Here is a 15,412-nt window from a genome sequence, read left to right as displayed (position 1 = left end):
GAATGCCTCCAGGTGCTCAAGAAGTGACAGGAGCCAAGGAGCCTGCCAACCCCACCTCTGTGTGCCTAGCTAACGGGTCGCCATCTGCTCGCCTGCTCTCTCTGGGTACCTGGTTTGGGTTGTGTGGTACAGCCTCAGCAGATCCTCGGGGACAGGCACATGCAGAGGTTCCTTACCTGCCATGGGAAGGATAACGGACAAGCTGTCTCTAGAGAAATGCCTCTTCTGACCATGCAGTCCTCTCTCTTCTCATGGGATTTGAATGTTTAGACGAAGGGGAAGGAGTAGAGTTGGCTTCTCTTTTTGGGCTGTGTTCAAGCAAAGGTAGGAAGAGCCCCGCAGTAAGAATATTGCAGACGGGTCTTGCTGAGGCTGAAAAGGCTCCGTCATTTAGTGCCTGATGGAAGCCCTGTGTGGAGACCACGTCTTAACCTCCGGTTGCTGCTAACTTCTAGTTACCCAGGCAGCTCTGGAGCATGGAGGCATGGCCAGGAGCTGGAGCCTCCCTTGCCTCTCCTTGCTGCCAGCTCGCAGTGCCCATGAGTTCAGGGGTTCGCTGTCGGGGAAGGTTGAACCGTTGGGTAAGGGACAGTGAAGAGCTCCACGTCAGGAGGGTGCTTGGGGATCCCAGGTTGACTGAGGCTCTTGACCAGTCAGCACTTGCTCCCAGGCCAGGCTCTGGGCACTCATCCAGTGGAAAGCTGAGGCCTGGCTGGCTGTCCCTCAGTCCTTCAGGCTGTAAGGCAGCGTTTTTCGGTGAGAGGGGACGTAGGTTTATTATTCTCTATTTTATTCCGAGGCTAACAATGGTCAGGAGAAATAGTGATTCTGGGTACTGGTCTGTGCGGGGTCAGCTTGGTGTCCGATGTCACTTCAGATGTGACTTTTTATGCAGCTCTGTTGACCTGGTTTTGACTAATATTATTTTTACCTTCTATTAATCACTGTCTGGTTTGTTAAACGCGCTGGAAGCTGACACAGGAGCGTAAGCTCAGTAAAGCCGTTCAGAGGTCTGTGGAGCGGGGCCCGGCGATCACCACCCGTTGAACGTGTGCTGTGCCCTCTGGTCATGTCGGGAGGGGGTTGATGGCGTTCATTACACCTTGTCACCAGCTGGCCGCGAGAAGCAGCTGCGGATTTAGGGTGATAGGTGGATGTTCCATACTAAGACATCTCCTCGCTTCAGCTTGAGACCCTCTGGAGGCCATGGTGGTTTTATGTTGTTCAGCTCTTTAAGCTCACTGTGTCCACCCGCACACTTACACCCCCAGGCACCCACACGCGTGTGTCCGCGTGGTCTGGCCAGCGCTATGTGCTGCAGAGGAGAGGGGCACCTGCCTACGTGCTGCTTGGTGGAGATGGCAGACTGGCTTTTGGAAAGGTCTCTTGTATCCGCTGGGTTTCAGCAGTAGCTGTGGTGTCATGTTTTGCCTCAGTATTTGCTCATCTATTTCTTCTGCTTCTATTTTCTTCTAACAGAAGAAATAACGTACCTTTCTATTTATATCTAATTCGTAGATGTTTCATCATTTCTTCTACAAACCTTTGTACCAAGTATAGAAGCTGCTTTGCATATTCTTGTCTTGAGACTGTTTCATATTCACACTCTGTTTTTGTCCTGCTCTTCTGCCACCTTTACCCCTCTCCTGGCGTGCAAACATCAGACGCGCGAATCCTACGTCTTTGTGTCTGGTCAGAGATCTTCAAACACGCTTCTCGTGGAGGAAAAAAGAAGAGGGGGAGTTTGAGGAGTTGCGCAGTGCGCCAGGTGTAGGAGCTAAGAAAGGGCAAGTCCCGATCTCTGTCTCCATGACAGCAATGGTTTGAACGTTGCTTCTGCATCGCTTTGTGAACGTGTATTTCCACAGGCTCTTTCCAGACAGCGTACACAAAGCTGTCCAGAAGCAACGGCCAACCATTGCTGTCATGGAGACAGAGATGGTTGAACGTTGCTTCTGCATCGCTTTGTGAACGTGTATTTCCACAGGCTCTTTCCAGACAGCCTGAGCTCGGAGGTGGTGGGTTTTCCAGCTTGTCCTTTGCGTAGGATGCAGGAAGGAAAGCCAGGCAGGCTAGTCAGCAGCGGGCAGGGTGGGACGGCTGAGCTCGGGAGGGGTGGCATCTGCACAGATCACCGCAGGGTGGTTAGTGTATAAAACCAAGGTGTTGATTTGAAATCAACCCTGTATCTGAGGAGGAACGCGAGGGGCGTGTTTCTGTACTTGCAGTGCTCTGGAGGATGTTAAACTGGGAAAAGGTTCTGGAAGAATAACGAAGGCAAGGCGACTGGCAGTGTTCACCAGTGCAACTCACCGGTGTCCTCCAACCAGAGGTGTCTGCAGAGGAGAGGTAACATTTGCCCCCCGTAAAGACCACGCCGAGGAGCCTGTGTTTCCGTGCAATGGCTGTGTCAGAGTCTTCCGGGATGGAAGTGCGACTCAGCACAAAGTACACCTGAAGAAGAAGAAAACCCTGCAGTAATTGCTGGGCGTTTATTTAACGCTGTTGAACTAGTCAGGCATCTCCTCTGTGCGTTATAAATATTTCCGTGTCAAGTTTCTGCAATTCATAAAGTGCTCCAGTAGCTGAAGGCTCAGAACACGGTGACAACTCTGAAGCAAAGCGCTTTGTGATGTATTTATTTTTTCCTGTGTACTGCTTCACAATGTAGGCTTTAAGCTCCCCTCTGTCTGTACTGTCAGCTTGAACAGGGTGGAGCTGAAAATAGGAAATTTTGAGTGATTTTTAAATTTTATTTTAAGGGGGAGGTAAATGCTATGTGACAGCAACGTGGCACTTGGAGCAGAGAGAACACAGAGTGTGCAGGTGGGAGTAACTGCTGTTAACGTCAGCGTGTGTGAGATGTTCAAATAAAATGTTTTGGTGTTTTGGATGGTTGGGCAGGTGTGGAATAAAAGTTATGCAGGTGTGGAAAGGTGACAAGTCCCTCTAAGGCAGCAGACCCCAGAACCAGTGTGGTTGCTTCATAGCTCAGGGGATGAAGCCCTGCTGCAGGCATGGCTCGCCAGGGGGACACGGTTTCCTGGGCTGCCGTGGTAGTGGGGAAAGGAGGACGAGGTTGTTTCTGCTCTCAGAGAGCTTCAGGATCCACTTGTAAGGCTGCACCAGTGCCGGACCCAGCTGTGAAATACGTGAGGAGGGCGTGTGGCACTGGGACCAAGCACCCGCAGGAGAGCACTGCTGGTTGAGCAGCAGCTGGCACAGAGCGAGGGGACAGGAAGCCCTTTTGTCCCTCTGGAGCTGGGAAGGCACTGCGGAGGTAATTTGAAATCTAGACATACCATTGTGAACATCTTCCTGAGACGAATCTGATCCGTTTTTAACATTACCTCATCGCAAGAATAGTCTGAAGTAGCTAAGATTAAAAAACCACCTCAGACAAGCAAACAATTCAGACTGTAGGTCCTAATTACATTTAAAATTCTGGGTTGAAAACAAGACCTTCTGTCATAATTCATTTAAAATATGTCTACAGAAACACTGTGGACTCACTTTTACATCCCTTCTCTTGATTAATTTATGCAATTAATGAAAGATTCATTCATGTCAACTTGTGAATTCGCCTTGTCCCTGTCGGCATTTGCCAGCTGCAGTTTGTTCATCTTTACCCGTCGTCTGTTACGTGTTTTTGCTGACACAAACATGTAGATGGAGAAACTCACCCCCACCTGAGGAAGTGCCTGGGGCAGAGCCCTGCTGCCCTCCGGACAGGTTACGGGGGCAGCTGGGGAGGCAAAAATCGATTCTGACCTGGAAAGCGTTGCGTTTGGGCGCTGCGTGTGTGGTGGAGCGGGCGGACGCAGCGCGACGCTGCTGTTAAATTCTGCATTGTCGCATTTTTCAAAGTGTCGTCTACGGGGGGTTGTTTTGTTTTGGTTTTTTCCCAAGAATTAAATGTCGTTTCCGCTCTCTTAAGGCTGTCGCTCTGGGGAATTGTGTGCTTAGACTCACTGCCTTGGTCTCCTCCTTTCTCCGTGTCTCCATGCCTTAACCAAGTTTCACGTGCTTGAGTCTCCCCTTGTGGAGCTTGACCCTGTTTTGCCTGACCGTGTGATGTGACGTGTGGAGGGTTGGGTGCCTGGCGATGCGGTGGGCTTCCCGGCAGAGGACAGGCTGTGGACCTGCCCTCCGCTCCTGGCTTTGCTGAGTTTGCTGGGAACCTCCGATGCCCTTTGCTCGGGAAAAACTGGCTTTGAGGACAAACTATGGAAACGCACCTCAACGAACTTAACAGCTGGCTCATGTTTATGGAGAATCCCTCTTTTTAGTAGGACAAGTCTTGCCTGATCAACCTGTTTCTGGGTGTGTTGCTTTGGAAGGGGCTGGCGGGACGGGCGGTGGGAGCCCCGCGCAGCTCCTCCTCTGGCTCCGCTCCGCGTGTGAGGGGGAGATGAAAACAGGGCTGCGTTCCCTGGGGAAGGGAACACCTGAAATGACACAGGAACAGCAAATGCAGGTGCTTTGCGAGAGGTGTTTTACTACCTCAGGGTTTCAGTCAGTCTGATGGAATTTCAAAAAGAAAAGAAAAAATAACGTTCCGTGTACGCGTGGCTTCAGGTTTGCAATCGCTGCATCGCTGTTACCAGAAATAAGTTGGCCTAAGCCCGCATCTCCCCGCAGGGGGCTGTTACCACGTGGCACCATTCTATTTTTCTGGCCTTATCTCTTAATTAACTAATCTCTAATAATGCTCTTTATTTTTTTTTTTTTTGTGAATAAGCATTTGTGATCTGCCCCCAATTTCCATCGATTAAGATAAGAGCAGTGTCTGGGTTGGTTTTGTTTGTTTTTTTTTTTAAAACAACCCAAACAAGTCAGGTGGAAATAAGTAACTGTTTTTCTGGGATCCCTTTTTCTTTACACCAGCCTCGAAAATCTTCCCTGGCGGTTGGCTGGGACGTGCGCGGTGCCTACGAGCCCGATATAGCATTCCCACGCTCTTTGCTAAGCTGCACCCGAGCATTTGCCCGGTATTATAAAATGTCCAAGCTCATGTAACGCGGGGAGGCTAATCTCATCAATTGTATTAAGGCTACTTAGGAATTAATAGCTTTAAGGAAGCTGTTTATATTTCCTCCTTTAAAGCACTTTAGTGAACGTTCCGTGTCTCCTCGGATAAATGTCACCAGTGAAATAGTGCACTTTTTGTCATTTCTTCTAAAAAACAAAGGATGCTTCCTAAAAATTGACACTTCAAGGCCTTGAGCTGGCTCTCGGATCTGGGCGCTTGGATTTAAGCCGCTAATCCGTGGGGAGGTACCTAAAAAGAAGTGGCCTGGTTTGTCTGAATTAAGCTCACATCCTTCTGAAGTTTAGTAGTTTGAAAATGAGGGCACGTCCCTGGAATTGTTGGATTGCTGCAGCAGATTTGGCTACGTGAGCCGCGGGCTGAACTGCAGGATAACAGCAACGCTTTCTTCGAGTGTCCGCTGCAAGTTAAGATTTAAATGGAGGGGAAAAGAGGTTTTAAACCCAGTTTAGCCGATGGTCGAAGCTGCTGAGGATGCCGGTGGTTTTGCTTGTTGAGCACATCTAGAAGTTAAGGGCTGTGAAGATGTTTTAACTCTTACGTGCTACAAGAGGTTGCTGCTAAAATGGTCCAGCGAATTCTGTTTCTAGTAAGAGGCAAGTGATTTAGGGATCTGCTTGCACATCCTCAGCTTAGCTGGGCACGTCAGCAGAGGAAGGTTTGCTTTCTCGCTGAGCATTATATTGAGGGGGAGGAAGTTTCCCACCAAGGAACACATGAAGCGGGTCCAAAAAATAAATTGAGAAGCAAAAGTCAGCAGTAATGCAAATTAAAGAAATCTGTATTAAATCGTATATATTTAAACATTTTCTTTAAAGAAGTTTTTACTTGCAATACAATTTTTAACCCCTACATTTACATTTGCAGGCAGCAGAGATACCTTCATCTAGAGCAGCATTTGGGATGTCACAAAGTATAGGTAAGGTTGGACAAATGATATATTACATGTAATATTTTACAAAGCAGTCGTATTACAATCTCAATCGTAGGGTTTTACAAAGGTCTTCATTAACCACGAGGGTTTACTTTAGACAGCAGTAGCATAAACACTATTTGTTCTGATTTGTATGAAACCCCGGTTCCAGGACTATAAGCCTGTCTCAGATGGTCTCTCTACCTGCCTAACACCATGAGACCCTTGCTCTGGGAACTGGCTTCTCCGATGTGGCATTGAAAGGATAATCTGTGAAGTCACTCTAGCAATAGACTGATAAAAAAAAAAAAAAGACCACAAATAATTGGAGAGTCCTGGCTAAATCAATGGTAAACCCGAGTTCTAGGACAGCAATAAATCTAGATCTCTTTGAAAAATCAGATGCCTAGTCAAGTAACCGGTACAGATCACAGCACACTGAAACCTCACGAGGAAAAACGGTAATTAATCCTTGTCATCCAGCTCCTATCCGTATGTGACTCCTCCAGAAAGCTTTTGGCTGATTTATGTGGCCACGTCATGCATCATCCATAATTCTGTTCTTCTCTAACGGACCAGCTGAGAGGAGCAGCCGGCCGTAGCGATGTCTTACTGAGAAGGAAGGAGTTGGTCTGGTTTGTACGGTCCTGCCATGCAGAGTGTCCCTCAGCAAAGCGAGAGGCGATAGGCTGTGGTGAGTAGCAAGTTGGCTTTTATGTTAGTGCCCTTGTTCTAGTCAGTCTTACGCGCAAAAGAACAGAGTTGACTTTTTAATTCATTCTTGTAACTCAAGTTCAAAGTTTCGACCAGCTTTGGAGAAGTGAAAGGGTGCCACGCGTACCTGGAAAACCAACCCTTGCGTGCGGGTGGCCTGCAACAGCCACCGGCACGGAGACTACGGCTGGATGTACGGACACATCCCTACCTGTCCCGCTGTGAACTGGTCTGTCCACCCGGGAAGGAGTTTGAACAAAAGCCGGAGGAGCCGAGTGCTGCTGGGGCAAGTGCACAAGTGCTGAAGAACGAAAGCGAACGTGCCACGCAGTGGTCAGGCATCGGCAAACGTGGCTTCATTTGAAGACCGGCCCTCAGCCAGGTGAAGGGACCTGCTGAGAAGACTCTCCCAGGCACGCTGCAGAGAAGTAGAGGTTTTGCACAGCCAGGGTAACAACAAGCGTGGTGCCTGGCTCATAGCTGAGGGACTGAGGTGTCTGCGGTCGTCTGTGCAGGAGGTTGGGGCTTGCTCTCTTGGTGGTCTTTCCCTTCAGCCACACTTGTCTGCCAGCTGCGGATAAACTGAGGGTGGTGCTCTCTGCCCCTGCTAGCGGCCGCGCACCACAGCAAACCCTTTCCACCTCTTACTGCAGCTTCGTAAATGAGAGCAGGGTCCTCCAGCTACGACAGCGTGTTTGGAGAGGTGCAGCATCTGCAAAATGTGCCTTCCCTTGGACTTCAAAAATAAGATGAAGGGTACCCTTATCACTGATAAAGAAAAATTAAACTTGTACAATTTGCGCATTGGGAACTGATTTAAACTTAATTTTCCTGGCCTCAGAGTCTGGGGTGTTGCAGATGAAGGGTGCCCGTTTGCTAGGACCCTGGAAAACATTAGTTCTAAGCAGCCTTTTCATTTGGTTTTGTTTTTTTCTTCTTGTTTTAAAAATAGCAGGGCTGGAATAGTCTGGCACGAGCCATGAGATTACATATTCTTAAAAATGTCGAGAATAACCGTAGCTGGCACATGCTCAGAGCATTGATTCCACCCACTGCAAGAGGAATCTTCCAAGCTTCTGCTTGTTGAAAAAGAAGGTGCAGCCTAAGTCTACAACACACTCGTTCAAGATAATACAGGCTGAAAAAGAACCCTCAGAAACAAACGCCGTAAATCTCACCTTGTTGTTTTCATGATATTTGTGCTGTTTCATTAAATTATAAATTTTGCTTAGTACATAAATTCTCGGCGTAAGTTTGCGTTTTGTTCTATGTATGTCTTAGGAATACAGCGGGAAACACCTCTGCTTAGCACATTAACAAACCCACCTTAACTGAGAGGTTGGTCAAAACACCTGTACGCTAAGTTATCCACAGTTCTGGAAATCCTTCTTCCTTGGGCTCCTGACGCGTTACTCCCCAGAAAGCCAATCTGCTTGTCTTGGAAAGACGAAGGATCTAACGTATGCTGATAAAACAACTTGAGCAAAAAATGGTAACTCTTCAAATCCCACTTTTAATTTCAAAACAAGACGGAATGTTATCGTTGTGTGATGCCAGCAATTTTTTGGTTTTGTTTTGAAAACTACCTGTCCCTGATCAGGGAACACGTGAGTATTGCGAGTCCTGGGGGGGTCGTTTCCCCGGGAAGGTGGGGATGTGGTGTACTCACACTGCGGATGAAGGAATTATCCCAAGGTGCACTATGTTGTACTCTCCCATATACAAAAAAACCCGCGCGTAGAAATGTGTATTCTGATGGCTGATACATAGCTTTTAAAACATAGATATTCGCAATTCTCAGTTTTTATTCCTCTCTGATACAAAGTCCACATCAATTAGAAGCTCAACTGACCGTTGTGATGGCTGGTGTCTTCCCGCCTTCCTCTCCTTCGGCCCCTTCGGCGCCTGCTTCCACCTGATTGAACTTACCGATCTTTTTCAAATTCTCCAGCGCGGACTTGAAAGTGTCCTTCAGGCTGTTCTCCAGGACCCACCCTTCGCTCTCGCATTCAGGGTCTTCGGGATTCGCAATGCTTTCCAGAGAGGTGTGCAGAAGACGCAAGCCAACCATCACGGACATCTGTGCCATGCAATGGAAAAGACAGAGAGCGTCAGGCAAACCTCGCCATCCTCGCCCGCATCTCCACCGTCCTCTGCTGGCGGCAGCCGGGGCCGGTGGTGCGGACAAAATGCCAAGGGCACCAAACGGGCATGGCTTAAGGGTTGTGGGAGGGAATCCTCCGCGCAAGAAGAGAACCTGAGCAGCCTTCTCCCTTGAGGTGGCCAGGAGGGCTATGGGGGAGCTGGCAGGAGGAGAAGGGGGGGCTGGAGGTCTGAAATCAGTGAGCACCACAGTGACAGTTGATGAGCAATGAGTGGTCGTATCACCTCAGGAAGGAAGTACATGGTGGCTGCTTGTGTGGCCCTGTGCAGCCACATGCCCCGTCACCGGGCCGGTGCCTCCCAGGATGTTTCAGTGACACCTCAGCTCCTGCGCACTAGATGTGCACAAAGCTGTTTGTATGTGGAACAACATCCTCTGCCACCAGCCACTGAATTTTAACCCTTTGGTATTTTTACTTCACGTTGATCCTAATATGTCTGGCAGGTGCATTAATCCAGTCCAGGGGGTATTAATGAATCGGCATCTGTGCACAACAGAGCAGCCCTGGGATCTGAGCCATCGGCTCATCCCCTTCAAATTCTGGTTTTGTCTGTATATGGGTATGTGCAAATAAGGAAAACGAGGCAGCAGGTGACCTGTATCTGTCACAAGTTTCTCTTTCTGATAAAATATTTACCAGTTCCAGCAGCCCTGACTGAGACTTTTGCTACTGTGTGATGTTGGTGCAGCACCCCTGGCACTGGCAGCACCCAAACCCTGCCTCCAGAGAGAGAGAATGGTTTTAGCCAGTCTCCTGCCTTCTAACACCGTTCAGAACAATCCGACTTCCACCGTCGTGGTGCTTAGGATGAAAAGTGATTGATCTGTGAAGCAGAGAAGGAAGGTGAAGGCAGCGCCCAGCAGAGCCAGTGTGATGAGGTGGTCAGGATGGGGCAGTGTAAGACTAATTCAGTCTTTTGTGCCAGGTAAAGCTCAGATCAAGACCACTTATTGTTGTCAATGACCTCTTCTGGTCCTCCTAAACCCTAGTGGCCGGGGAGGTCAGCATCCCTGTGTTGCTTACCTGGTGGTAGAGCTGAGGCCCATGGAGAGCTGCCCCACACCTGCAAGGTGCTGCTCTCTTTGAGGCTTCTGAACTAGAGATGGAGGAAGCTTGCAAGCCTGGTGGTCAACGGCAAAATTCACATCTGGCTTTCAGGCTCATGGGACCGCCCAAGTATGAGCTTCTGTGGACCGTGCATCAGCCTATCTAGCCTTGCAATCCCGGCTGTGTATGACCAGCGTCTCCAAACTCTTGGAAGACTAAAGTTACCATTGGTTACTCTTGGAATTTTCAGATGTTTATGATTCTCCGCCTTCACTCGAGACCAGAAAGGGAAAAACATTGGTCAAACAAACAAGCTACATCGAATCCTTCCCTATCGAACGGCACCTTTTCATCCTGTTCCACAGAGGAATGCACGACTCGCAACACCTTGGTCCTCACAGAGTTTCGAACTGGCCTTGAATCCGGAAATAGTCTTGTTTTGTTGTGGATCTACCCAGTACTAAGATGACTTAAATCAGTTGAAATACCGTTTTATAAGTCACCAGAAGTGCCAAATCACATCACGCTAGCCTTGGCATTTAAAACCTTTGACATCTTCCTTTCCACCTGAGCCCCAGCTTTGCTGCTCTCGGTCGTGGGACGAGTATCCTTCATCCCAACGGCTGTGGCAAGTGAAGACTACTAGGACTGGATGCAGAACAGGGCCCCCAGGTTGCTGCCTACTTGTGCTACATCACTGCACGTCAGCAGGAGCTTTTTTTTTTTTGTGACTGACTTACTAAGTCCTACTATTTGACAGCAAAACTAGCTGCACTTAACAGGTTTCCTGGATGGCTCGAAATCACTAAATATCGTTGTACTCTGAAAAAAGAAGGTGCTTGGGCAGAAGGGAGCAGCTGACCTGCTCTCGGATGAGATTCTGTGACATTTTCTCTCAGTTTAAGACTTCATTTTCTGCAAAATCTTGCTTTGAAAAATGTTGGGTCCCTGGGGCTGAGATTTCCTAAAAGCAGTGCAAAATGTTCAGGGTCTCGTCACCTCCACTGACCCGAGCCTGCCTTCTCTGCTGGGTGAGAAGAGAGTCCAGGAAGTTGGAGACAACTGTCGGGTGAATTAGTCTATCTCCTATATAGAGCCTTGGACCATGAGTTTCGCTGAAGTCCTGCACCAGGGAAGGAACAACTGCCTGCACCAGTGTGTGCTGGGGGTGACTGGAGGAAAGCAGCTTGGCACCTAAAGGTCCTGGTGGACACCCAGTTGAACGTGAACCAGCAACGTGTCCTTGTGGCAAAGGTGGCGAATGGTGGCCTGGGCGGCATTAGACAAAGTATAGCCAGCAGGTCGAGGGAGGTGATCCTGCCCCCCTACACCGCGCTGGTGAGGCCACAGCTGGAGTGCTGTGCCCAGTTCTGGGCTCCTCAGTACAAGAGAGATGTTGGCATACAGGAGGGTGTCCAGCAAAGGGTCACTGGGATAAGGAATGGACTGGAGCACTTCTCTTGTGTGAAGAGGCTGAGAGAGCTGGGAACGTTCAGCCTGGACAAGGGAAGGCTCAGGGGGGATCTCCTCACTGCGTACAAACACCTGGATGGAGGTTGCAAAGAAGATGGAGCCAGGCTCTTTCCAGTGGTGCCCAGTGACAGGACAGGAGGCCTTGGGCACAAACTGAAACACAGGAGCTTCTCTCTGAACATCAGGAAACACTTTTTCACTGTGAAGGTGACTGGGCACTGGTACAGGTTGCCCAGAGAAGTGTTTGAGTCTCCCTTGTGGGGACACTCAAAAGCCATCTGGACACAGTCCTGGGCAACCAGCTCCAGGTGGCCCTGCTTGCGCAGGTGGTTGTCGACAAGATGACCTCCAGAGTCGATTCCAACCTCAGCCGGTCTGCGGCTCCGAGTTGTAGACCTGGGCTTAATCATAATCCAGAGGAGAAGGCCTGGGCATCAGGGTCCCCCAGGCAGCCCAGTCTCGCTCAGTGATGATTTCCCCTGGCCAACAGACAAACCGCCACAAAAACTCTTGTCATTTTACAGCATCTTTGAAGTGGCAGGAAGAACAGGGCCATAGTGTCTCTCCAGGGCTAGGTGTGGGCAGGGGGGGCTGGTGCACCCCTCTGTAGCACGGTGTGCTCAGCCCCTCGATCTGTGCCAGCAGAGCCAACTCTGCCCTTCTAGAGGCTCCCTGAAGCCTGCAGGCTGGTTTTGAAGACGGTGGAGAGTTTGCTCCTAGTATTCGATGCGTCAGAGGGTTTGATCTCCAGCGCCCAACGTGCAATGCACCTCCTGCTCCTGTCTCACTGCTCTTCTGGGTTCCCACCTCCTGCAGCTCAGTGCTGGGCTCCCTCTGTGGCCCCACAGGTGAGATGAATCTCAGGGTCTCAGCCAGGGTCAGGGCAGGAGCTGTGACCTATCGAGAGCCATGTGTTTATTCAGGTGAAGGACCTGGAGCATCTCAGGAACTGACTACTGCCCTCCCGTCCTTTTGAAACGGGCTGTTCGGGGCACCCTTGAACCCTCCATTTTCTCTTCCCTGCCCGAGGCAGGTCGAGAAGAGAGCCAGGCTTGCTCTGCTTGACCTTCTGCAGCGCAGCCCATCTGTTTGCCAGGGTTTAGCCTGAGGCGGCTTAGCTAGAGCAGGGCGTGATCTTTTTTTGTCACCCTTGTGACCTCTTATCACTCAGGGGGAGCCTACAGCTTTTGCTAGTAAAAGCAGCAGGGGGATAACAATATATTTCCTGAAAATATGACACAATAAATTTTTTTCAAATAGAAGTTTTGATGCTTCAAAATAGGTTCATTCTTCCTTGCACCAAATATAGAAACGTTAAACCTAAAGGGCCTTCCCTGAGGTCCCTACGCCCATTTGGCGTGTCACATTTTTCTACAGCTCAGAGCAATAGCTGCGTCGGTGGCTGCCTCCGTGCTCTGTCCCCCTTCCCGCGCCTCGACACCACCAGCCCAGCTGGAAGAGTCCTCCCCCGGCCCCAGAAGGGCTTGCCCGGGCAGGTGCTGTGACCACTTGGCTTGAGTTCACAGAAAGCGAACCAGGATGTTCCTTTGCTGTCGCACTTCTCTGTAACTACTCGGCAAGATGGGTCGAAGGGAAAACGAGGAGCGTAGAGCCAGCACGAGGACTGCCCGCCGGGTCGCAGCCCGGTCAGACCGACACCTTACCTTCGCCGGGAGACGGGACCTCTGCTGCGCTCCCGCTCCGTACGAAATTGTTTCCGTGCCTTAAGTTGACTACAACTTACAGAAAGTGGTTGTATTTCAAGGGGGACTAAACCATGTCAGCTTCCTGCTCCGCTTCCTCCCTTCAAAGCGAGGGAGTTTGAAAGCCCCGTCTGGAGCCTTTACGGTAGAATATGAAGCAAGTCATAATAAATATTTAGGAGGGCTAATTAGTATAACCCAGGACCGTGATATTTCTTTACAGCTTTGTCTCCAGAGTCCTCTGATGGCCTGAAAAAAACCCCACACCTTATATTTTGAAAAAGATGAGGAAAAAAAGAGATCGTATTTCTCATTCCACCACAGGCTGAAAAGAATACCCGGGTGTACTTCGAAGAGTTAGAAATAAACTGCGCTTTCATTGCCGCTATTAATGCTAAGGTATCGCTGTCATTAATCTCCCCCAAGTCAGCAGAGGTGACGTGCTCCTCGTCGTGACTTTTTTGCAACTGGCAGGAGTATTTCTGTGCATTTTCCCCCGCAAATTTTTTAACTTCCTTCAGATTTTCACATACTGCTGAAATTCCCCTCCCTTCAAGAACTCTTTGTTTGACTCTGGGCTGAGACCCGAGCTTCTCTTCTTTCAGCACAACATCACTAGTAGTACATTTCTCAGCCGTGCAGAGTAGTTATTTTTAAAATAACACGGCATGAGGTAACTTTGTGACTTTTTTTTCAGTTCACAGATCATTTGGGTACGTGTTTATTTTCTATAAAGCATCTTCTCTCCTGGAAGGGTGTAGGCCAGTGCTTGCCCCAAAATAGAATGCATCTGTTTTTTTTTTTAATCTGCATTTATCTAAATTTTTAAAGACTGGCTGAATTGTTTAAAATAAGCATTGCCATTTGCAGCAGCCGTTTCAAGGGGGGACTGCTGCGCTCCCTGTCACACAGCGAGCCGCATCCTCCCCGCCTGCCATCCCGTCCCGCCTTACCTCCTCATCCAGCGCCTCACGCGCCAGCCATCGTGCCACTGCCAGCCCACGTTCCCCGCGTATTAGCACTGATTAAACACCCCGGATAGAAAACTGGCCGTCTCCCGCGGGCAGAGGGAGAGGTTTTCCGCACATCGCATGGACGGTACTTTAGCAGCAAAGCGGGACGTTGCGTTATGGTGCCTGCAAACACCTGGGCAGTACCGGCACCTGCTTGCAGATGCGAGATGGTTTCAGGAAGCAGAATAAAATAAATTTAATCCATCTGCTTCACCTACACCACTTGTGACAGAAAACACTGGTGGAGCTGATGAAGCACCTTAAACCAACTGCTGTCCTGAAGCTGGACACTGGCATGGCTTCAGGTCTTATTTTCATCATCACATAAACCCCTTAATTGCACTTTCTGTCCCAGAAATTACTGCCATCTCTTTCTGATGGGCTGCTTTACGTACTTTCCATTCCCCCCCAGTGGCGACACACGTAGAATTAATGCATCTGGACAGCTGCCCTCACACGCTCATCCCCGCCCAGCACCTTCCACGTGGCAGAAACCCTGTCCCTTTGTCCCTGCTGCTGTGGGATACTCAAGGTTCTGACCCCTTGCTCTGAAAGGGGTGTCTGTAATCTAACCCCCACCTCACGCTTCCCAGCTGAGTCTCCAGCCTGGGACCTTCCACACCATACCCAGATGTTCACTACAGATGTTTTCTCAGCCAAAGAACAGTGGCAGATGATTTACTTGAAATAGATCTGATCTTTAAAAGTCCACGTGGAAAAATGCTCTCTGTCCCTTTGGAGCTGGCGCTTCAGCAAAGTGGGGCTGAGGGGAGAGGGTTACCTCAAAAAGCCAGACGAGGAGGACAACGGCGCCCATGGAGCTCATCATGCTGCTGTAGTAGCTCAGGAGAGCTTCCCGGCAGCCGCGGCGCCAGAGGTTGAGCTCCTCCGTTTGGTAGTCGTAGCTGTAGTGAGCCGAGTTGTTGGTGACCTGGTACTGGATACAGGGTCTCGGGGAGCTGGGGTTGCAGCAGCTGAAGGGGACACCGTCCACCAAGTACCTTCCGTCCACGTTGCTTTTGATCCGACTATGGGCAAGGGCAGAAGGAAGCACACACACACACACACACAAAACTGAATGAGAAAGCAAAGCAAAGGCAACATGGATTTTCCACCGTGTCTCCTGGCTGTGGCATTTCTCTGCACCCCCTCTTTATATAGTGGTCTTTGTCCCCGGCATTTTTCCTCTCTGAAATCCTTTTCTATGTCAAGGCTACCCCGAGTCTATAATTAACTCTTCACGATGGACACGTGCCCTCTCAGGTCACTTCAAATAAATGAACTTTTAAGAAAGGTAAAAGGCAGAGAGAAATTTCAGGTGGCGCAGTCAGGAA

The 15,412-nt window shown here is 49.6% G+C and overlaps 1 protein-coding gene across 1 annotated transcript in view; it reads right to left on the bottom strand.

Annotated features, from left to right (window-relative positions):
- Window positions 1-8,520: 8,520 nt before the first annotated feature.
- The window catches only part of PRPH2 (peripherin 2 (retinal degeneration, slow)), a 10,156-nt gene continuing 3,264 nt past the window's right edge, over window positions 8,521-15,412 (bottom strand). The window contains exons 2-3 of the mRNA XM_010146193.1: window positions 14,860-15,106; window positions 8,521-8,757 (exon numbers count right to left, since the gene is read on the bottom strand). Coding sequence (XP_010144495.1) covers window positions 8,521-8,757; window positions 14,860-15,106 — 484 coding nt within the window. The remainder of the gene's footprint in view (window positions 8,758-14,859; window positions 15,107-15,412) is intronic.

This window comes from Buceros rhinoceros, unplaced genomic scaffold (assembly GCF_000710305.1).
Source record: "Buceros rhinoceros silvestris isolate BGI_N320 unplaced genomic scaffold, ASM71030v1 scaffold14702, whole genome shotgun sequence".
In the NCBI taxonomy this organism is placed as follows: Eukaryota; Metazoa; Chordata; class Aves; order Bucerotiformes; family Bucerotidae; genus Buceros; species Buceros rhinoceros.
Note: the sequence above shows the minus strand (reverse complement) of the source record. Positions and strands in the feature narration are given on the sequence as shown.